General features: G+C 46.6%; 2 protein-coding genes across 7 annotated transcripts in view; one reads left to right on the top strand and one right to left on the bottom strand.

The window, feature by feature from the left end:
• Positions 1-7,098, bottom strand: pdk2a (pyruvate dehydrogenase kinase 2a). 4 transcript variants are annotated; one of them, XM_061705409.1, is made up of 11 exons: positions 6,835-7,093; positions 6,079-6,220; positions 5,081-5,152; positions 4,296-4,480; positions 4,128-4,217; positions 3,308-3,385; positions 2,468-2,544; positions 2,294-2,389; positions 1,156-1,266; positions 960-1,073; positions 1-230 (listed from the first exon to the last, which is right to left on the bottom strand). In XM_061705409.1, exons 1-11 carry the CDS (start codon positions 6,950-6,952, stop codon positions 87-89), a joined length of 1,227 nt encoding a protein of 408 aa, XP_061561393.1. In that variant the 5' UTR covers positions 6,953-7,093; the 3' UTR covers positions 1-86. The 4 variants fall into 4 exon arrangements, with proteins under 4 accessions (XP_061561393.1, XP_061561395.1, XP_061561396.1 ...); XM_061705411.1 differs by lacking the exons at positions 1-230; positions 960-1,073; positions 1,156-1,266; positions 2,294-2,389 and having other exon boundaries at positions 4,147-4,217; positions 6,835-7,097; XM_061705412.1 differs by lacking the exons at positions 1-230; positions 960-1,073; positions 1,156-1,266; positions 2,294-2,389 and having other exon boundaries at positions 2,492-2,725; positions 4,147-4,217; positions 6,835-7,098.
• The window catches only part of tbkbp1 (TBK1 binding protein 1), a 26,242-nt gene continuing 9,587 nt past the window's right edge, over positions 6,786-23,440 (top strand). For 2 of the 3 annotated variants that reach the window (XM_061705405.1, XM_061705407.1), the window contains exons 1-4: positions 6,786-7,165; positions 10,678-11,726; positions 18,488-18,757; positions 22,672-22,797. In XM_061705405.1, coding sequence (XP_061561389.1) covers positions 11,697-11,726; positions 18,488-18,757; positions 22,672-22,797 — 426 coding nt within the window. In that variant the 5' untranslated portion in view covers positions 6,786-7,165; positions 10,678-11,696. The remainder of the gene's footprint in view (positions 7,166-10,677; positions 11,727-18,487; positions 18,758-22,671; positions 22,798-23,440) is intronic. The other variant, XM_061705408.1, reaches the window with a different exon arrangement.

Here is a 23,440-nt window from a genome sequence, read left to right on the forward strand (position 1 = left end):
GGAGGGGGAGATGCAAAGGCCCTTTTTGTTTTGTTTTGAGGGACGAAGGGGGGTGGCAGAGGGGTTTCCACGACAAGGACGCGGCTTCACTTGGCCACCTTGTAGTTGCTCAGGTCCAGAGGTTCTCTGCTGGGGATGCACCAGTCGTCCGCCTCCTGGCTCACTTTGTAGTTCCTCAGCGCCGTCTTGTTGAACACCGGCAGCCTCTCGATGGAGTCGGTCGACAGCGCCTGAGACGCACAACACGGAGCTAATGGTCTTGCGCTCACGCTGCTCAGAACATTCCGGGTTTTGGTCCCGTTTAGGTGACTTGCGCAAGAGACGCCTTCGTACTACGGGACCTGGACTAAGACTTTTAATTGTGTATATATATATATAAAAAAAAAAAAAATTAATCAATATTCCCCGTTGACATGAATTGGAATAACATTCATGCATTCAAATAGCACTGTATTATATCATCATCATAGTAGAAGATCCAAAAAGGAAATGGGTCCTGTTTTGAACAATTTTTTTTATTTTTATTTTTTAATAAAAAAAAAAAAAAAAAAAATCAGACTAGAGTTGCAACAAACAACTAATCAATTTTCAAATTGAAAAATCGGCAACTATTTTGATCATCGACTACACAAAATCTTAATTTCAGCCTCTCATTCTCAGATTTCTGAAGTCCTCCACAAGAGCATACTGATGATCTTTTGTTTAATCAAAATAAACATCTTTTACTTTTCTGACATGTTACGGATGAAACCACTAATTGAATCATAATCTATGTTTTTGCAACGCGCTAAAACAATCTCACGTGGCTTCTATGTTTAAGCCACCTTCGTTAGGCCTTCAGTCTGAAAATAAGATCAAAGTGGCCTTAAAACTATCTTTAAAAAAAAAAAAAAAATTTAATTTGTCTTCAGCAGTAATCATGAGCAGAGCAAAGCTGTGGTCCCCTGGTTTCATCTCACCTTCAAGTAGATGACGGCGTCGGTTCCGTGGCCCTCCATGGAGTACAGCTGCAGGTCGCCCTGGAAGTATTCGGCGTAGAGACGCGAGATGGGAAGCCCGTAGCCGAAGCCGGCCTGCGCACAAGCGAGCGTGCCTTTAAAAGCCGCTCTGTTCGGGGAACCTGCTCTTTATTGTTACGCGACGTCGCGGACTCACCAGCGGCGGTCGGGCGTGTTCTCCGATCTGTGGCGCCGGCGCTGTGGAGTACATGTAGCTGAAGAGGTTGTCGATCCGGCGGAAGGGAACGCCGCCGCCCCTGTCGCTCACCTACCAGGAAAGGAGAGGAGAAGGATGTCAACAGCAGTCTGCTTTGACTTTTGAGTAGGCCTCGCTTTGTTTACGCCACTCGCAACCGTGGCGACGCCGAAGAAGAGACGTGCTTGTGGTGCAGAACACCCACAAGCAAGAAAACAGCGCCGCAAAGGATGTTGAAAGGTTTTTGCAAAGAACGGAAATAGCGCGATCGGATCATTTCAACGTTTGAAACGGAGACACGCAGCAGCAGATGTTGCTCAGTGCGAGAACACAAAAGGGAGGCCGACAACTGTTGCTAAGAAACAGACGTGAGCAGAATCATTTTCATATTTTGCGTATAACAAGAGAGGGCTCGGCGGTGAAGGCAGTCACGGAGTCAACGGTGAATGCTGCCAAACGACAACGGTGCCAGTTTTCGACATGCTGTTCCACTTCAATGGTGGAAGCCGTATGAAATAAAACTAACCACGGCTGAATAACATACCGGGAGCCTGGAAATACTGCGCTATCCATGCTACAAGTGCCACTTTTTTTTTTTTTTTTTTTTTTATGTGCAGGGTGTGGCTCGTATTATGTAACCGAGCATGCCTAAAGCCGGATGTTGTAGACGGGCTTATTTTCCTTGGCAAAAATTTGGATTCAAACTAGGCAGCCACCTGGAGTGCTATATATACTGCTATATATATATATATATATATATATATACTATAGGACTTTGCTGACATTTTCAAGTTCAGCTTTTATTCATATTATGGTCCATTGACGCTTTTCTTATGTATTAATCATCTCAAAGGGAATATTTTTGTACATTTATTGTTAAATTGTCAAAGATTTAAAACTTTTTTTTTTTTTTTAACATTACCTGTACAGAAAAAATATATATATATATTCTTAAACAGTTAATGCTGGGGGAAAAAAATAAAAAGCCAGGGATAAATTAAAAACAAACCTCCTGTCTGAATTCACTTTAGAGTGTCTTGACGGCCATGTTGCCCAATCCTAACGCTAATGCTAAATGCTAATGTGCCCTACTACACACCTTCACGGACACGTCCTCTCCTCCGAGAGACACCAGGACCCGGATGGGCGGCAGCTCTCTGTTCTCGTGGGTCTCGATGGTCGCCCTCATGGCGTTCTGGTCGCGACGAGGACAATAAAGTAATAATAATTACGTTTTAGCAGTATTGCTAAAGTATTTTGTCGCCGGCCTTACCTTGAAGAGCTCGAATAGCATGTGGTACAAGTGCGAGGGCACGTACACGATGCCGATGGGCTGCCGTGTCTTCTTGGCTGCGCAGGAAGAACAATCAGCGTTTCAATGTCATCACCCACTTGTGCTCATTTTCCACGCCGGGCTGGTTATCTCCGTCAATATTTGTCCGGCCCGCTCAGCCATTACTTCGGCCCGATTGCCGCTAAACTTCGCGGCAATCGGGCCCTCGGGGGTCCGTCTGGCCCGAGCACTTTCCATCTAGTGTGTACACAAGGAAGGATCACGCCGTTTATTCTTGCACTTGATCCCTCTTCAGTGTCCCAGAGGCCTTTGGAATGTTCAATTTATCCATTTCGTATACCGCTTATCCGAATTTTTAAAAATAAGAAACACAGGCCGTGTCAACCGCTATTTTCGTATATGCCGTGGGCGACTAAAAAAAACGGACGGCGAGCAGCAGACGGCCCCTGAGCCGAACTCCACGCAGGAAGCCAGAGGTGAGATTTGAACCACAGACCTAAGAACTGTGAGGATCACGTGCCGAACAATTTTCCACGAAGGATAACCGATACCCCGGCAGTTCTGGTAACGGTTAAACCTGTTTGATCGAAGCCTCGGGCGGCGGATTAAACATGTCCACACGATTACCGTAGACAAATACGAGCATGTCAGCGTGTCCTGACCAAAAATTCACAAGCTACAGACGCACAAACCTCACGCACATAGGATTCCTCACTTTACGAACAAATACCGAGACCCGCCGTGGGTCGGTCCTGCGCCTCGACGGCTGACGGCTGAAGGGAACGAGAAGTAGACGTGAAAATAGCACGCTGCACTCACTGTTCAGCTCTTGTAGAATAAGAGGCGGCGAACGCAGGTAGTACTGTTCGCACAGCATCTTGGCGCTGCGGAAGGCATCTGGAACGCAAACCAAAGAACTCGTTTTCACACGCACATTGATTGCATGTCAAGTCATGATCATACAGCGATCCCCCGCATAATCGTGGGTCGCTATACTTTCCCCCCCCCCTCCGTGGAACCTATGCCAGGCTATTTGCGCTCTTACTGGAACACCACAAGATGGTGCCACAGCACTGCCTAATAGGAAAGTAGTAAGTGGTATGAAGGAAGTATGTCGAAGCGATGCGTCTCGACTGAGAAGTGAGCTTTGTACGTTCGCAGTAGAAGACAGCGTTTGCCGCATGTACACGCGCATTCCCGTTGCACTTAAAAAAAGAAAAATAATCTGTAAGCCGTTGGTTTTTATGGGAAATATCAGTTTTGGCTGCGATGAAAATGTTGTGGGATCATAGTTTGTGGTATATTTACGGTTTAAACTATTGACATAGGCTCGTGAATCACTAGAGGTACTTGGGCACCCTCTAGTGGTACGGCAAAGCGTTCAGTTGCATTTAACTTTCCAGTCCCAACACATTTGCATTTCAGCCTTCAGAGCTGTTTTTAAATATTTAATAAGGTACAATTTCACTTTTCTGTGCAATGCATTATAATTGAACCATTTAGCGAGAAGCACTGATATAAGCACTTCTTATTAAACAATTACGGGAGGTGTGAATTACTGGCGGTTTTTCGCTATTTGCGGCAGACCCCGGTCCGCTCTCAGGGGGAACGGCGTAAGAATAACAATGCCGACATTTACCCTGCACCACGTCGCCCACCTGGCATTGTGGGTCGATGCTGCCGATGGTGTTGGGGTGCACGGGGTTGGTGGTGCCGTCAAAAATGAGCGCTGAGGAGACGTAGAAAGAACAGCCGTCAACGCGTCCGGAACTCGTTCCGCGCGGCCCAGGTCGTCACGGTTACTCACTGTGCTGGTTGATGAGCATGCGGATGGAGATGCGGCTCATGTAGAAGCGGTCCAGGAAGTACTGGATGTTCTGGTTGGTGATGGCGTCCTGCGGGAAGACTTCCTTGTACTCCATGACGCCCCGTGCCATGGTGGGCACCACGTCGTTGTGGCGGTTCCGGATCGTCACCAGGGCGTCCACGAACCTGGACGGACGAGGTGAGGGGAAAGGTTCTGTTACAATCAGGAACAAACAACTGGACAGATTTTACTACCTCAACCAGCGAAGCTTCTATTTGAGTGAATTAGGACTAGGCTACGTGGCCTTAAAATACAATTCTAAAGAAGCCATATCATCGCTGATCAATGCTACAATAGCAATATAAGGTATAATATCAGCTTGAACAATTCAGTGTTTGGTCGCTCTAGCAAGATGGCTTTTTTTTTTTTTTTTTATTTCCTGAAAAGTAGCGATATCGGAGATGCGAGGATTCTGCCTGGCAGCAACAATATGCTATAACGGATGGACATAAAAAAAAAAATAAAAAAAAATCTGCAACATGCACTTCGAATGAAATTTGCACGCCGTGTCAGAAGCTGTTTTGAATTTGATCGAGTCCGATTGCATATTTTGGCAAATCCAATTGTACGCTTGTTCAGGCTCTTACTTGTCAGAGCAGGTTTGGATTTGTTCTTGTTTTTCTGTTTCCTCTTTTGTTTGCCTCCAAAAGCACGACAGTGTTATGAGTAAATGTTATGAAAGATTAAAGGGCATTAAATCCCATATATCATCTCCCACAACTTACTCTCCGAGGACTTTGTGGTCGTCCGGGTTCTTGTGGAGGAAGTCGAGGATCTCCATCAAACTTTGGATGTACCTAAAAGAAATAAAATAAACACACGTGGAGTTACTCAACCTTCATAACAGAGTGGGCAGCAAGAGTCACATGAAGAGAAAGTGGGCTAAAGTTCACAGCTGAGGAGGAAAGCCCCTGCCCCCCTCCCCAGTCTCCTCTTACGCGCAGATCCGGCTGGAGCGAGTCCAACTCGGCCAAAGGACGGTGTTGTTATTCGGCGGCTGTGTGACGTCGTCGGTGGGCAAGAGCACGCCAGGCAAAACCACGGCGCAACAGACGCTTGGCTTGTCTGATCAGGGCCGAGTCCGGGGAGTGAAAATTTGTGCGGGTTTTTTTTTTTTTTTTTTTGGAGTACTCAGACAGCACTAAATCTGATATTCCTGAGTGAATAAAGACGTTTCAACACATCGTTCCATCTTTTCCGGAATACAAGTTGCTGTGATATTATGACAATAAAGTTGTATTTTTGAAAATCACTCGTCCAAATAGATCGCTTTCGTTATGAAACATCTTCCAAACATTCCAACGTTTAAATGTAACTTTTTGTCTGTTTTGGATTTTTCCTTTACTTTTTGCACAAATACAAAAATAAAAATGCATAAGACCTTAAACACATATTTTGCCATGACCAATTTACTGTATATAATGCAAGTAAAAAAACACAGATTTACAGAAAGCGACAGCGTGCACCTAAGGTTCAAGAGATTCCTTGTACCGTCGTTTAAATATGGTTGCCACATTTTGTAAACATCAACACCCAAAAAATATCAATATGTTCTTCCTCATAGCAAAAGTAAGAACAAAAACGTAGACATGCTTTTGTCAGCTACAGTGAGTAAACGTTTACTTTGGACGCCTAAAATCAAACAAAGTGGATGAATTTCTGAATGAACGTACACGCCAAGGGTAGTTGTGGAGATGAGCCCATTTCCAGAGCAAACACTCACCAGCCTTGCACCGTTCGCACCGAGGGCGTGGTGAGCAGCTTGTCGGGCAGCAGGTTAATCTCCTTCATGATGTTGGACAGCCGCACCGGCAGCTCCTGTCGCAAGAAGGCAAAGGACGTCTTCTCGCAGCCGTTGATGGATCCTGGGTGGAGACACGACGGGGAAAACGTGAGGAACGATGCATGATAAATAAGCAAGATGGCTGCAGCTTTTGGTAGCATCAGAGGACACTTGTTTTTTTTTTTTTGTTTGTTTGTTTTTTTTTCCTCCCCCTGTCGTCGAAGCAAAGGTTACCGGCATGGACTGTAATTGCATCTGGGAAGGATTGAGAGCACTTCACTTCTGACAGCTTTTGTTATGTAACAGCATTATTCCAAAGGGGAAGATTTCCCCCCTCCTCCCCCTCAAAATGAGATTCACACAATGACAACACACAGTCAGTGTCCTTTTCCCACCCCTGGGTAGATGATCATCACCCCTCCACCACTTTTCTCTCTCTGCTTAAACCATTCATTTGCCAGCTGTTGTTGTTGTTTTTTTTGGTGTTTTTTTTCAAATATTAAATGCAATCAAATCTATGAGCCCCCCCTCCCCCTCTCCTCCTCCCTGGGGTTGCATTTCTGACGCAACCGGCCAAACTGCAGCACATCCATTGGCGTCACCTTTCCATTGAATCACTCTGACTTTGCCAGTAGTGCGCACGCGACATAAAATGACCAATCACGTGCGGTAGCGGCGCGCGTTCCCGACACTCACCGAAGTCCAGGAACTGCTTGATGGAGAGCGGCGAAGGGGAGAATTTGGAGAAGTGCTCGATGTGTTTGGGGAGACTCGCCAGCGCGGCGGTCTTCATGATGCAGCGAACGAACTTCATGGTTGACGGCCGCCGCCGAGGGAAACGAACGACTCGCTCCGGCTGCGGCAAGCTAGTCCCAGCCGCCGAGCTCCCCTCGAGACGAGGGGGGCGGGCACTAACGGAGAGCAGCCAATGGCCGCGCGGGGATTGCTATTTCTTCTCCGGCTGAGTCAATAGAACCTTCCAATCGGGGTTGGATCCAGATTTATCGCCATGTCGAACCAATAAGAGGTAAGAGGCGGGGTTTGTTGTCAGCGAACATTAGCCAATATATATATATAACTATATATTTTTAATTATTTATACGGCAGGTGGGCCAATAGGCGCTGCGGGGGCGGGGTTTTCATTGTCTATTTTCTTCCGCTTGAGCCAATTGGAGCTGCGTGGCGCGATTTGTGATGCGTCTGCCTGGACAGCGCAACCTTTGCCCTACTTTTATTATTCGGGAACCCCCGCATATTCGCGGTTTGCCATAACCGCGTAGTTGCTGTTTTTGTGCTCTGGCAAAAAAAAAAAAAAAAACAGTCTTGCGTTGACATCATCTAGAAGAGAATACAAAGCCTGAATTGTCGTCGCGTGGTGCCCATACGACGAAATTGGGTTGCAAGAATTAAAAACATCTAATTTAAAAATACATACACTACCACACTAAACAGCACCAAATTATGCAATGCAAATGACAGTAAGGTTATCTATTCAGTAGCAACTGGTGGCTTCTTGGTGCCAAGGAACTGTTGAAGTGAGTTGAGGAGCTTCATTTAGACAAAAGTAGTTCTTTGCCGCCATTTTGAGGCATCTATTACCCAGATTTTCGCTCTTCGGGGAAGGACAAATACCAGGGGTTCACTGCTGATTACGACAACCGGCGACTCGTTTTTCTCGTTTGCAGGAGGAGATGTGGCGCCAGGAGCAGTCGTACTTTTGTGACATCCTAATCGCATCAGTGCGTTTGGTACCAAAATGCAAGCCTGTTTTGTTCCAAAAAAAAAAGCCACCTTTTAGTACCGTCGCCATCACGACACGATTATAAAAAAAAAAACAGCAAAAATATGTAAAAGCGCAACTGTGCCACATAAGTCCTCTGCGGCAATCAATATTTACAACAATAGTAAACAACAATAGTTTGAAATCAAATACCAACGAAATGAACAACTGTATTCATGTAATCTGATCACTCCGGATGTGTTTCGCTAGACGACGTAACAAGTGGGGAAAGATAATAGCGTGGTCACGGTATCAAGTCAACTCGTGTTCTCTAGGCACCACTGGAAAAGTCAAATGTCGTAAAAAAAGGAAATAAAGTAGAGAAACCTAAAGAACGTGAGTCAAAAAAAGGATTTGTACTTGTTCCCCATCCCCCCCCCCCCCCCTCCCCCAGCATTGTTCACTTGAGCGACGCTTGCAGCCGCAGAATCAGTGTTGCCTTCGGGGGGGGCCTTCCCATGAGCCCGAACGCACATTTACTGCGCTGATAATTTTTGATAAGTAAACGAAAGCCATGCAAATCCCAGGAAAACGTTGTGTCTGTTAATGAGATGCCACACGTTTCCTCTTGTTGACGTCCTGGGCTCGATGTGGGTCGGCCGGCGGAAGATTCCGTGGAAGTTTGCCAGCGTCGCTTTTGAACAGAAACGCTTCTGTCAGGGAACAACGTGTCCCGCTCGACATCGCGCACTCCCGTTATGTAAGCTGCTGCTGCTGAGTCGGGATTGTCTTCACAAAGCTGCCGCCTCGTTGGTTCATCAAAACAGGCGCATGATCGTTTGCTAACTGGCCATTTGCGGAGATGTTTTGAAAATTCAGGCCCTGCTGCCAGTTTCTACTGGTAACATGAAATTTGGTTTTGCATATCTGTCACGAGTAAACCCACAAAACAATGTCAGGTCACGGCAAGCCTTCCATTTCGATTTGAAATGGCAATTTTGGGGTAAACGTTGTGATTTGCAGAAGTCCTTTGAGTATCTTTTTGAAATTTTAACATTCAGCCCTCAAATCCAATTTCACTGAGCAGCAGGGAATTTGGTCCACACCATCTGTCATGAGTAGACTCACCCAAAAAGTTTTGAAAAGCCATGACTAAAAACACATTTTGGGTTTAAACCAGCAATTTTAGGGTCAATTTGGGCATTTTTCAGGGTCCTTTAAATGTGGGGAAAATGAAGCCCCTGACCCCAGTTTCACTTGGCGAAACAGAATTTGGTAGGCCTGTCTATTTAGGGTAGACCCATTAAAAAAAAAAAAAAAAGTCTTCAGAAGCCATGTCTAAACACACACACACACACACACACACACACACCTACAGAAAGTCAGCCATGATGGTACGAAACAACAATTTTAAGGTCAATTTGGTCATTTCAAGGCGTCCTTTGAAAAATTTGGAACATTCAGCCTCTCACCTCTTTCACCTAGCGGTGCCCCCTACTGGAAGAAACTCATCCATGCGACAACAGCTACTGATGCTAATCTTTGACTGGGTGCGTTCTGACATCTGAGGTGGAGAACAGAGACGATATTGCCCTGCGCGTGAAGTGCAGCATGAGAACGAACATATTTCTATACAATATTTATGTGTTCCGCAGCCCGCGACCATCCAATTAACATCTTAAGAAGTGGCCTGGTGCTGATGTTTCTCTGTACACCTGACACAAGTGCACTTTTGTCCTTGTGGGATAAAGACTGCAGCGTTGCACGTCTTCTATACGTGTAAAATGATCTATTCTTGGCCACGAGGCCCTGGAATGAATCAGTGAGGAAAAAGGGATGAAGAACACCACAAGCGAGCAGGTTATACACAGGCGCTTACGTAAGAAACACCCACCAGTGCGTTATTTATTGTGCACGCTGCTGCCGGCTGGCTTGCCTGCTTGCTTTGCCCCCAAAATAAAACCAGAAAGTCTAAAAAAGAGGAGGTGACGGAACTCTCCGGACCCACAAAAAAAGTTTCAAAAAGCCTGCATGTTCATGACAATAAAAGGTGATTCTTCTTCTTCTTCTTCTTCTTAGTGAATGGGAATTTTGTTACACGTTTTAGTTTGGCCATTTTAGTTTGATAGTGGCATTTTAGGACCATTTTGTTCATTTTCCAGGGATCCTTGGAATATTTAAAATATTCAGCCCCCAAATCCAATTTCACTTAGCAACATCAAATTTGGTAGGCATGTCTACCATGAGTCAAGCCACAAAAAAGCCTCAAGAGGCCATGCCGCTAAATGCACAGGAAATCTGGCATTATGATTTAATGCCACCACTTTCACACCAATTTGTAAATTTGCAGGGGTCCTTGGTATATTTTAAAAAACCAGCCCCCAAATCCAGTTTCACTCAGCGACATGAAATCTGGTAGGCATGTTTATCATGAGTAGACCCGCAAAAACGTCTCAATGCACAGGAACTCTGCCATTGTGGTTTAGTGCTGCCACTTTCGAGCCAGTTTGTACATTTCCAGGGGTTCTTGGTACATTTAAAAAAATTCATCCCCCAAATCCAATTTCACTTAGCAACATCAAATTTGGCAGGCATGTCTATCATGAGCAGACCGACAAAAAAAAAAGTCTCATCAACCCATGTCAAATTCAGTTGACATCGTTACTTTTGTAATACATATAGTATAATCTCAATTACTCTCTTCGTCGTGGCGTCATCGCCTGACGCTGCCGTTCGCGCGACATCATCAGCATCAGCATCAGCATCAGCATCAGCATCTTCCTCCCCCTGCCCCTCCTCCTCCTCCTCCTCATCCACAGAGCGCGATGTGAGTCCGAGCCGCACCGCACACGAGCGACTACAGGCGGCGTGCTTGTGCTCGGCTCTCCCCGTCCGCTTCCAATCTGCTTCTCCGGACGGCGAAGAGGAGGCGAGGGAGCGCCTTTTCTACCGCGGACGTGCCCGCTTCCCGCACGCTGCACCCGGCCATGGGCCCCACGGCGGATCGGCCCACGGCAGCGGAGCGTGAGTTCAAATTTGATACTATATCGTTGCGCCTCCACGTCGCTCGTGGACGCGCATGTATCTCAGCCATATTGGTTTGCTGTTGCAACACGCTTACACACACACACGCGCGCGCGCAGACACACGCACATGCATGCACACGCATGTCAGGGTACAAAACGTTCCAACGGGCATTTTCTAGGTGCTTTTGTGAGTATAGCACAGGCGGGGCGGATGATAAAAGGGAGGATGAGGAGGATGGAGAGCAGCACTCTGCAAAAGTAGCCCACGTTTGGCACGCTAATAGTTACAGGAGGGAGACAAAAGGAGCTCGAAACACATTTTTAGCAACGCGGTCGTCTTCAACGTCACTCGTCTCGCCGTGTTCAGAACTGAGCTAAAGTTGGTGACAAATCGAACTCGGCTCACGAAAGACGAGGGCAAAAACCAATGGAGGACTCGACTGTTAGTTTAGGCATCGCAGCAGATCATCGGGATCCCCGAATAGCTAACGCGGCCCCTGGCGGCTGCGAGGAGCGTAGCGAGCGCATCAGGCAATACGGCCTTGAAAAATAAATATCAGGTTTTCGCAAAAAAAAAAATCCCTTTTTTTTATTTGAACCGATTCTCACCACTTTGTAAACAGGAAGATTTCATCTCTTCTACGTTTTTCAACGGGTAGGCGTGGGAAGAGGGTCTCGCCCAGTTCGTATGTGAAATTCAGGTTTGTAAACCTGTACTCAAAATAGACTACGTGTCGCTGCAGGTAGTAGAAAGTGTTTATTGCGATTGTGAGACATGATGATGCAGCGAATGGCGAAAGCCATGTAAAAAAATGCCACTGACGTTCAACTGGAGCCATGCGGTGAGTCACAGCGTGTTTTGTCGTTGTATATCTGTCAAAGTCGCGGGCCACATCGTTGTCGTGACTGTGCACGCTATATAAATGAAAGATCACATATCATCACATACACTATACACAACACGTTGATGAATAACCAGTTTTGAAATAAGAAGCCTATAAAAACATGTTTATCAACTGTTACAATTCTTTTCAAAGGGGGATTGCTAACAAGAAAAATGCTCGCAAATATCTCAATGCTATTACACCAGGACACAATGAGCAATTTTGATTTGCTTTCGCGGGCCAGATAAAATGATGTGGCGGGCCGGATCTGGCCCCCGGGCCACCAGTTTGACACCGGTGTTTTAGCGTTTGAGGTGTCACAAAAGCAAAAGAAAATATTAGCGTCCGAGTTAATAAAATAACATTTTCAATGTTCAACCATGAAACACACGTAACCGTTAAGCGGCACGGCTCGGCTCGTCCGTACGTTTGCATCGGTTTTCGACTTTTGTACATGAGTCCATTTCAGAGTCTGTACTTTCTTGCTTTTACTTGGTGAATCACTACTTTTTTGGGGGGGATTATTTGAACACAAGCATGTGCACTTCCGTTGAAGTACAGCGTGCGAGTGCTTTTGCCACCTCTGCGTTGTGTTGTCGCGCTGCGTTGTGCCGTGTTAGCCGCCGCCCGCCGACTCGTTGTGCAACGTGTACTTGACGATGAGTTCGGCTAGCACGACGCTGTCAATGCAATCGATTGTTTATTTTGGATTCAGTATTGTCATCGCAGAGGATTTGTGTGTGTGTGTGCGTGTGTGTCTGTGTGCGCACGCGCTGATTTGTGTGGTATTGACGCAACGGTGATAAAATGGCCACCTAAGCGGCAGATGCGTCGGCTCCGTGGAATGATGCTAAATCGCGGCGCAGCTGCCAACAAGCAGGCCTTGTTCTTGTTGCTCAGGTGCTCTCGATGTCCACGCTTGCAGACTGGTGGGCAGAGGTCACGCAACACAGATGTGAAGCGTTTAAACCAAAACAGTGCCTACGCAAATAAATATCAGTTGGTCGACTCCGTGCAGCACAGATGTGAAGCAGTTCTTCGAAACAGTTGGTCGATTCCATGCAATATAGGTATGAAGCGGCGATGAGAAACTGTGGTTGTACAGCTGCATATTAGTTGGACTTCATGCAACACAGATGTGAAACAGTTCAACACTGATTATGCAACAAAATATGAATTCAACAATTCAATGCAACACAGACGTGACGCTAAAAAGAATGTACCCGCGCGCGCTAGCTAGCGAGCTAGTTGAATGACAACCGCGGTTCTGACTTTGGCGCTTGACGGGGGGGCTGCAGAGCTGCACTTTGACGCAACGTATGAGATCATTTATCTCACTGTACAGCCTCACCACCGCCGCTGGGCACGCAACACGCACACACACACACACACACACACACACACACACACATACACGGTACACGCACACACCATTTCATTTTTCTCCATTATGTCCAACTCTCATGTTCCGCCTAGCGTTGTGCTCTCATCGTACTCAGTGTGAGTAAGTACAGAGCAGAGCTTGACGTAAGAACTCAAGAAGAAGGAAATGAGCGGTCTGGCTGGTAGATGGAATAGTCACAGGTAGCTTTTTTTTTTTTTCTTCTCCCCCCCCCACACACACAACTGAAACACTCTCATATACGCTACTGAACAAATCTCACACATGCTACTGAAAAGCTCTCAGGTTTTTGCCCACTTACTACTGAAACGCTCCATGCAACACAGATGTACAGGCTCATACAACCGAATATGAGTTGGCCGATTCCATGCAGCACAGACTAATGAAACACAACTGAAACGCTTACACGCACACACTACTGAAATGCTCTCACACTAAAAGGCACTGTCATGCACTACTGAAAAATGACTTACTTACACACTACTGAAACAGTCTCACAAACTACTGAATATTATTATTATTATTTATTTTTTTTGCTCACGCGCACTATGGAAACACTCGCGCAAAATATTCCACGCTCTCACACGCTACTGAAATCGAGTGCGGAGCGTCTTCCCGAAAGACGCATTTTCAGAAATAGGCCGAAAACGAGATTTACTTGGTAGTTGAATTTGCCGCTTGATGTCGCGGGCAGGTGTCAAAGGTCATTTTCCCGATAACCTTGTATAACGTTGCCATACTGTCCAGATGTTTCGCAGCGGATCCTGTTGCGGGCGTTTGCAGACGTTCATCTCGGGTCTCGGCGGCTCGAGTGCGAACATCCACGCCAGACGGCGGCGGTCTGGCGGCTTGCGCTGTGCCAACAAAGTGCTGACACACGCCCCGAGAAGCTGCTCCTGTGCCAAAACGGACTCTTGGATGATTTGCGGAACTCCCTCCTCCACCGGTCCCGGCTCGAGTGGGAGGACGCTCGCGTGCGCGTCGTTTTTGGGATCTTGCCGGGGTGGTTAGCGTGTCTGCCTCGCAGTTGGGAGGTTCTGGGTTAGAAGCTGGGCTTTGCGTGTAAATGCTTGTTTGTCTATGTGCCCTGACTTTCCCAGAAAATCGATGGATGGATTTTGCTGACAAATCTTGAGCCGATCTCCCGAGAGAGAGGACGCTGTAGGTCGGCCGTCCGAAAGTCGGCGCCGACACCTTTTCGAGTTACGAGGGAGCGGAGGTGCCTGGAAGCGCCGGCTGTAACCCGGGCGGCAAAAACCTCCCGTCGCCATGGCGACCTGGAAAAGAACAAAAGTAGGCAGGGAGGGAGGAAGGAGGAGGCGAGACAAAGAAAAAAGCAGAGGAGGCAAGGCCATCACTCAGGCGACAAAGAACGTTTCTCGAGAAGGTGAAAGGTGAAGGTTGCCGCTCATGCAAGTTGAACAAAAAAAGGGGGGAATGTGAAAAGATGCTTCTTGAACAAAACGTTCCGTTTGTTGGAGGACACCTGGTTGCTTAGGAGACAAACTGATGAAACGCGATGACTGTGACAGATGCGTCAACGCCGGCGCCGACCGCCTCCGCCCCCGCACGCCGCTGTGCCCGTGTCGGAATAGTCAAGTACGCCGTTGTGCTCGGAGTCACTGCCGATCCACTGCGGTGTTCCCTCGCCATATCGCGGTTCGCCTATTGCCGATTCAGTGCGTTGCGCGTGTCTTTTCCTACACCTATCGCGAACGCTCGTAAGTTGAGGCGCCGCTGTATCGTCACGGATATCGTTAGCCTCATGGAATAACTACCATCGGCCTCTCAAATATTTGCACATCTTGAAACCTGGCAACAAGAATGAAAAAGAAGTCGGGTGCCACAAAGTGTTATTTTTGGTCCAACTTCTGACATCGGAAACAACAAAAATGGCTTGGGTGCATCCCCCCCCCCCTTGGGGTTCCGTGGTATGTTTCCACTCCTTGCGATAATATTCTGCACTTCCAGAAAATCTATCCATGCTCACCAGGGATCCGCTCATTCTTTTTGTGCGTGGGAAAAAAAACCCAAAAACAACAGGCTACCCACTTGCCTGTCGCCGTTCGCTGGACCTCTCGCGCCTAAAAATACCCACTCGTGCTTCCCAGAAGGTGCCAGCAACCTTTTGTTACATGATTGTTGTAATAGAAAAAAAAAACATGATGGTTGTCCTCTGCTTTTAAGGGCTCCTGGCCAGTAAATAGAGGCAAGAACAGCTGATAACCGTCTAATATCTGGAAAAAGTTCTTTGAATTGATGGCGATGGGAACATTCTCATGACACCATCTAATATCTGCAATGAAATGCAGTAACTAGACAGAGACAAGAGCGTGCTGATTTCGTTGCCTAATTTCTGGAATGAAATTCAGTGAATAGATGGAGGCAATGGCATGCGGATGACACCGTCTAATATCTGGGACAAAATCCAGTAAATAGACACTCGGATGACCCTGTCCATCCAAGGACTTCCCTGCCGCGTCGTTATTGTCGTCACGCCATAATAAAGACACGGCAGGCCAGGGGAAGAGAAGACGGGAGGTGCGTTGCCGTGGTTACCGCAATTGACTGAAACATTTACTTTTGTAGCATGTCCATTTTTTTTTTTACACAATTATCTGTACTTCTCCTTAAGTACAGAATGTGAGTACTTTTTCCACCTCTGCTATCTCATGTCTGCATGACGCGAGATCCAGTGCAGCAGCACATCGCCGCCTCAGCCTCCTGCTTTCGGGTCAGACTCCCCCCCCCCCCCCCCTCCCCAGGTCGCCACTTCCTTTGCAAACACACACACACACACATCTGCGTGTGCGGCAGAGATGGCGAACCAAACTGTGTCCTTCGACAAGGACACCGACACTCGTCGCAAAGGATGCAAACACTGATACATAGGCGCGCGTGCAACCGCAGCGCAAAAGCACACACGCACAATTTGCATTCAAAGCGTCCTTGTGTGCTGATGTGTTGCTTCCTAGAAGTGAAAATCATGCGTGATGCCTGCAGCTGCTCACCTCTATGGTTAATGTATGAACTACATATATGGTGTGTGTATGTTTAGACGTGAACATATGTGGGTGCGTGCAAAGAAATGCAGTTGCATGCTAAGTGTTCACCTAATGCGGATTCAGTGCATTTAGTGGATTTTTTTTCCCCATTCAAATTGTTTCCAAAAAAAGAAACAAAAGAAAAAGGTAATTTAAACACATTACAAGGAGCATAATGTACTGTCCAACTGAGCATTACTGTATGTTTAAGAGTTTAAGAGAAGTATGGAAATTGTTTCTAAGAGTATGGAAGAGGTTAATAGGAGTGTGGCGAAGATTAATAAGTGTCATCTTTAAAATATATCAAAATAATACCCAAAAACGTGTTCGCTACTTTGCGGATTTCACCTATTGCGGGGAACCGAAGGTTGCTGCACACGCGGGTGCGTAAAGTATGCGTGTACGTACACAGTTGTGTAGGAGGTGACATCTGTGTCAGACGGAACATGTGCGTGTGGTGAGTTTTTTGTGTGTCAGTGAGTTTTTTGTGTGTGCGTGGGTGTGTGTTCGGTGAGGGTTTGAAGTTTTACTAAGAGGGTTATGCTGAATAAGAGTTTTTTGTGTGTGATTTTTGTTGTTGTGTTCTAGTTATTTTGTTATGTGTGAAGGTAATTTTGTTGTGCTTGAGAAGTTTGTGCGAGGTTTTTTGTTATGCATGATTTATTTGTGGTGTGTGTGTGTGTGTTTGACGGTTCTGTGAGTGTTTTTTTATGTGTGTGATATTCTATTAGTGGGGGTGAGAAATCTTTGGGGTGAGTGTGAGATCTTTTGGTTGTGAGAGAATTTTTTTGTTGTGTGTGGGATTTTCATTTGTTGTGTTTTTTTCAGTTGTGTGTGTCCCACATTTTAAGCCAACTGAAGCCCCCAAACTGACGACTGCCCATCGGTGTGACCTGTGGGTGTAAATTCTTATTTCGTGCCCTGCGATTGGCCTGGCGAGCGCACGACCCGACCGAGGTGGAAGTTATTTTATTTGTGCCCGCGAGCTGTGAAACAACATTTGACGGATTCACTTAACAAGGTCAGAGGAGCGCAGCGTATGGATCCGCTGCATTGGATTCGCGCATCAATACTGGAGCCTCGGTGTCCCAACACACACATATATTCGGGGGAAACGTGTAACTTTGAATCTGATTATTTAGAAGTCTTTACTTTTTATATATTTAGGCTGTATTTTGTTAACGGCTACAAATGTAGTAGCAATTGACCCCCACTCAAAAAGGTTTGTTATTGCCTAATAATGGTGGCGAATCACTTTTTTTTTTTTTTCCCAATAGACTAGGCTATGTAGTGACTAAATGAAACTCCTCCCCTCACTTCAACAAAGTTCCTTCACATCAGGATGCCACAAGAGGGTGACAGAGCAATATATTTACATTAGGCATGGCTCTCAGAGTACAGTGGTACAGTGGTACTCATGTGTTTTTGGAGTTACCATACATCGCTTGGTCAAAATGTTGTTGCGTTGTGTTTCGAGCAAATATTCCTGTTGGGAGGGAACTTCAGACACTCGGCCAATAGATGGAGGCAACGTCCGACCACCAACATATAATAATAGCATAATTACAAAGAATTAAACAGTTTGTGCATCATGATTAGTTCATTGCCCTTCCTTCTGGTGTGCGCACAATAATGCGGTAATGCTGACAAATGAATCAGAGTTTCACTATTACTCAGTAAACTGCAATATTAAGAGTCGTTTTTCGCAGAGGATAAAGAATATATCCCCGTCGACATCTTGCGCCGTTTGAGTGCTTGAATTCATGCGGAGTCTACGTTTATATATATATATATATATATATATATATATATATATATATATATATATATATATATATATATGACGTACGTGCATTTAGCCACATCTGCCGCCGTGTGTTCAGCGCTAGGTGGGCCCGAGGGGGCGCAGATGGCCTGATGCTGCATCGAGGTGGAGGAAGCAGCAGACGCAAATAGCTGCGGGGGCGGCAGAAAAGGCGGGAAGTCGCTGGGATCGTTCGACCAGTCAGCTGGATCGTGTAAAAAAAATCTTGTTTTTAAAGGCATCAACAACCACTTAGAAACATTTTCGGGGGCGTCAATTACTTGCAAGTTTTCATTATTTTCAATAGGGCTCGACCCCTAACCCCACGAATAGTGGGGCGTCACTCTATATGGAGGGCAAGAGTCCATCAGCAGGCGTGTGGTCCTACCAAATGTAGTACCCCTCAGATGTGCCCGCGTCTCCTTTGAAAGCAAATCGGTTCATATTTAATGAGTGTGCGTGTGTTCAGGCTGAGGCTATGCAATCTCTGTTCGGCGGCGGCGAGCTGGGCCTGCTGGGCGGGGCCGGCGGCGGCGGCGGCGGCGGCGGCGGGGGGGGCCTGAAGGAGGACGGCTGCGGCGGCGTGGGGTGGCGCTCGCCGCCGCTCCACGCCGACGACGTCTACTCGGCCTCGCACTTCGCCCTGATCGCCGCCTACCAGGACATCAAGAGCCGGCTGGGCGGCCTGGAGCGCGAGAACAGCAGCATCAAGAGGAAGCTGAAGATCTACGAGATCAAGGTGAACGCTCCGCTTCCTGTTTGTCGGGCGCTTTGTGTTTGCGTTGGGATGTATCCAAGTGATTGATTGCAATCTTTGGGAAAAGTTACATCAACATTCTACCGAAATACATAAAAAAAAAAAAAAAAAAAAAAAAAAAAAACAGTTCTTAAAGATGAAACACAAATGTATTCAACTTAAATACAACTGAACTGTAGTTCGTGAATATTTCGCACCACTAGAGGGAGCCCCTCATTATCCGCTAGGAGTACGCACACGTCACGGAGTGAAAGCAAAAGAGCGACCGGGGGAAAAAATGGTCTGACTTGACAGTCACCGTGTGTGCAAGGGCTTCATGCTGGCGTGTCCGCTTTAGAGCGCCTCGTTGTCACGGTGTGTAAAAATCCCCGCTATGATCCGGTGGGAGTATCTGTAATTCCACAGAGTACAGAGCGTAAGTACTTTTCCAACGTTCTTGTGCCTTCTGATGGCCACCGGGGGAATAAATCTCTCGGTTCGTTTCCAGCCGAGCGACGCATCGCGCTCTTTCGACCCGGAGGCGGACAAAAAAATGATTTTTACAAACAAAAAGCAGCCCGGAGGCTCGTGCAAATATGAAAACACATTTGCACGTGGGCACGCCATGGAAAATTCAGTCTTTTGAAGATCTAAATAAGTCTGGGTCTTCCCTCGAAGGACTTTTTCCCCTTGTTCGGTTGGTCTTTTACTAATTTACTACAATCCCGAATCGCTAAATGAAGTCTGGAGTGATGGAATAGGAAGTGTTAGTGGAAGACTGAGTTTAAGAAAAATCTGTCGCGCAGATCATTTTCGGGAAGTCAGCAGGGGCGCCAAAGCATTTATTTATTTTTTTAAATTCATGACTCCTTTTTTTGACTGGCTCCAAAATTGCATTGCCCAATAGATGATATTTCACAAAAGATTTTCTTCCTGGCATTTCACAAATGTTTACACGAGCGGAGAAGATCTGTTCTCACCGTCGCCTCTCATTTTGCCAACGCGTTCAGCTCGCCACAGTAATCATCGTTCGGGTACGCACAGCGGTGTCGATTTGGCCGGCGTGGCTGTTTTAGAGCGCCTCGTTGTCGCGGCATTGAAAATGCCCATGACGGCAGCCCGGGATGTATGCCAGAGGCTTTAAGCAAAAATATCTTTGCAGCTCAAACATGTAGTTGTGTGTAGGAATAGCAACGATGCTGGACGAGTAGCATCCTTGTTTTTCCTCAGGTCGTGGAACTGTCATTTGGTTGACGGTGGAGCGCGGCGTTGTTTCAGCGCGTTCGGCGGACACGGTCAAAGCGTCCTAGAACGGAGAGAATGGCCCGGTTTTTCACCTTTTAGAAGCCTTATTTTGTTTACCTGGCGGTTGCTTAATCATTAATCATTGAATCGCGGTGTGTTGTGAACCGGATCTATTTCAATACAATTCAATTCATTGGAAATGTTGCAACTTCAGCAACCCGGACAGAGCCGCCGACTCCACTTTCATCCCCCCCCCGCCAATCCCGTTTCCATGTTGGCGGTTGCCGTAGCAACGCCGTCTCAACCTATCACGGCGAGCTTGGCGGAGTGGCCCTGGCCTAAAATGCCCTCACAAACAAACGCGTCTTCATGGAGGACTTCCTGGAAAAACCAGCAGACTTTTTGTTTTCTTTAATGTTTGTTCCGACATCGCGTCTTCCTCCAAATGGAACACGGGCCTCCCTCTTTTCCATTTTCTTTCAGCTTTCTTCTTTCCCTCCCACGCTATTCCATTACGCTCGCTATCGCTCCGTTGCACCGCCCCCTCCCTCCCCCTGGAATTTCTGCACGCCAGCCCGCGTGGAAGAAGCCCCCCACCCAAAAAATGAACGGTTGTGTTAATTGTGTCGCGCTATTTCATCCGGGTTGTTGAGTTCATACGTACGTACGAAGGGGAGTACATCCGAAATTCAGCCTGCGAGGGGATGAGGAGCAGTACGTGGCGAGCACGTCTGCCCCGCTGCTCTGAGGTTCGGGGTTGGAATCTTCCTGGGTGGAGTTTGCATGTTCTCCTCATGCTTGCGTGGGATTTCTCCGGTTTTCCCATTGACTCCCAAAATCCCAAAACACGCACGTGAGGTTCGTTGAACGCCGAATTGACTCTAAATGATTCGTACGTGTGAATGTTAGTGTGACTTGTCGTCTACATGTGGACTGCAATTAGCTGGCGACCGGTTCAAAGTCAGCTGCAGGATTGGCTCCAGCTCGCCCACCACCCGAATCAGGAAAAGACAATAGGAAAAGAAATGTTTTCCTGAACTGCAAGTGACTGGCAACCAGTCCAGGGTGCACTCCGCTATAGCAAACGAATGGATGGATTTACTGTATGTTTATAAATAATAACCCACCCACTGGGAATAAGAGGATTTATTTTTATTTTTTTTTCGATGTACTCCCTCGACAAGAGCACGACGGATAATCCTGTTAGCAAGTGTGCTCAAAGCCCACAGAGACAAACGAGTATTTAGGAGGGGGGGGGTTCCCCGCCTAAAGCTTCCTCTCATCATCTGCATGATTCACCGCTAAAAAAACCCAAAGCAAAACAAAACAAAAAAAACCTGAAAAAACTCTTATTTCGTGCTCAAGCTGCTTTCTGTCTCTTTTTTTTCCACTTTCTTTTTCTTGGAGTTGCGCTTTTTCGTGGGGGACGTTCGTCTCTTGGGGGGCCTCGGCGCCTTTCGCTGTTTAACTGAGCAAAGGCAGGAAGGAAGCAGTTCGGCTAAATGGGAAAAGGGAGTTCAAGCGAGTCGTCGCAGAGAGCGGAAAGGCGAGGAAAAAAAAAAAAATACAATAAAAGAAATGTTTTTTTTTGAAATGCCCCAAGCTGACGGAAGGCATTCTAAATGCAAATGTGCACGTTTATGTTGCTTACATAACACGTCTCTCATGTCGGTAACAAGTCCACTTCAACTCGCGAACTGCGCTCGTGTACACGCCGCGCACACAACTCATCACATATATACAGTACATTTGTATTATTTGTATAATATTGTATTGCTAAAATTGTTTGAATTCTATTTTTATTATTTCAAGTGAATTTACTTTGCTTCATTGAACTACTATATTATTACTTATTTGTGCCGTGATCACGGTGCAAAACATCCAGTTGAGTCGAGTCCCACCAAATTTTTGCTTGCAAGTCAAAGCAAAAAAATAAATAAAAATAGGCTTGTATTTCGAAAACTCGTGAAAACTGTCTTCAAATACTGAACAAACTTAACGTTGAGTTAAGTTATGGTAAATGTGTACATTTTTCTACTTTGGTTGTAAAAAATACAAACTAGAAAATAATTAAGTGGACCCCTGCAAACCCCTCACCTTTTTGAAAAATGTTTTCACATTTTATTTTCAATGTTTTTTCAATTTTATTTCCAATTTTATGTTATTTTTTTTTTAAAGAATTGTATTTTAAATTTTTATTTTTTTTGGGGGGGGGGGGGGGGGGGAACCGACGGCCAAAATGCCCAGCCCCCCTCCCTAATAATTGTTTTGGGGGTTTACACATGTTCTTTTATTTATTATTTATTGCATGTATGTTGTAGTTATTAAATACGTAGATGACAGTTGTGTCTTCTAAGAAGGGAAATGTAGCAGCATGTATAAAATGTGTTGTTTTCCGCCACAGAGGCTCCGTCAATGGACCACGCAGTCACAAGCGTGTGAAGTCACACTTTAAATATATACATTGCACACACACAAAAAGGAATCCTCACTACACCCCCACGTGTGTATTTTCTACCCAAAAAAATCTTATTTTATCATCTTGAGAAAAAACACGCATGTTTTCAGAACGCGGGAGGGAGCCGGAGCTGAGCTTCGAACTCGGATGCGCCGGCCCCTCGTCCGCCGCGCTACCCGCAAATAAATCCAATTTTCCCGCTGTGCGTTCTCAGTTCCCGATGATCAGCGAGTTCGGCGAGGACGCCAACTCGTACTGCTCCTTCGAGAGCAAGGAGACGGCGCTGCTGCACTCGGAGAACGGCAACCTGCAGCAGAGGGTCAACATGCTGACGCACGAGGTGAGAATGCGACTGCTCTCGATGGATGATCGTGAGGAGGGGGGACGGGGGGACGGGGGGACGGGGACAAGTTTCTTTTGGGATTTGGAAGTTCGGTACGCAGTGGACCCCCCGCATACTCGCGGTTCGGCACTTGCGCATTGTACGGCGAGCCGAGCCCTGCCTCGGATAGCAAAAAGCCCCACGAGCATTTGACGCCAACCCAAAAGGTTTGTAATGGCATATAGCTGCCACGAGATGGCAGCAAAGCGCGTTTCTTTCTCTTAGACAAGACAAAACTTTTTGTGGCGAGCCAAGCAGGCCCCAAAGGCCGACATCCGACGGAAGTCGCGCATTTGAGGACTTTGAGGAAAACATTTGACTTTGACGAGACGCGACTCGACTTAAACGGCACCCTTATCGTTTGCCTTCATCGCCTTCATGGGCCCGGATGCCTTGATTTACGACTTCCTCCGACCAAGTAAACTACTGTAAATGTACTGCCGGTCGTGTCTTAAAGTAAAAGAGGAGACTAAAAAGGGCTTTTTCAGCTTCTTCTAATGAGAGCGCGCTGCAAAGCATCCTGGAACGTGTTAAGTGTTGGATCTGATGAACATGTCGGCGCTGCTGCGTGTCCTAAAAGGACCTCCTCCTCTTACACAAC

This window comes from Phycodurus eques, chromosome 19 (assembly GCF_024500275.1).
Source record: "Phycodurus eques isolate BA_2022a chromosome 19, UOR_Pequ_1.1, whole genome shotgun sequence".
In the NCBI taxonomy this organism is placed as follows: Eukaryota; Metazoa; Chordata; class Actinopteri; order Syngnathiformes; family Syngnathidae; genus Phycodurus; species Phycodurus eques.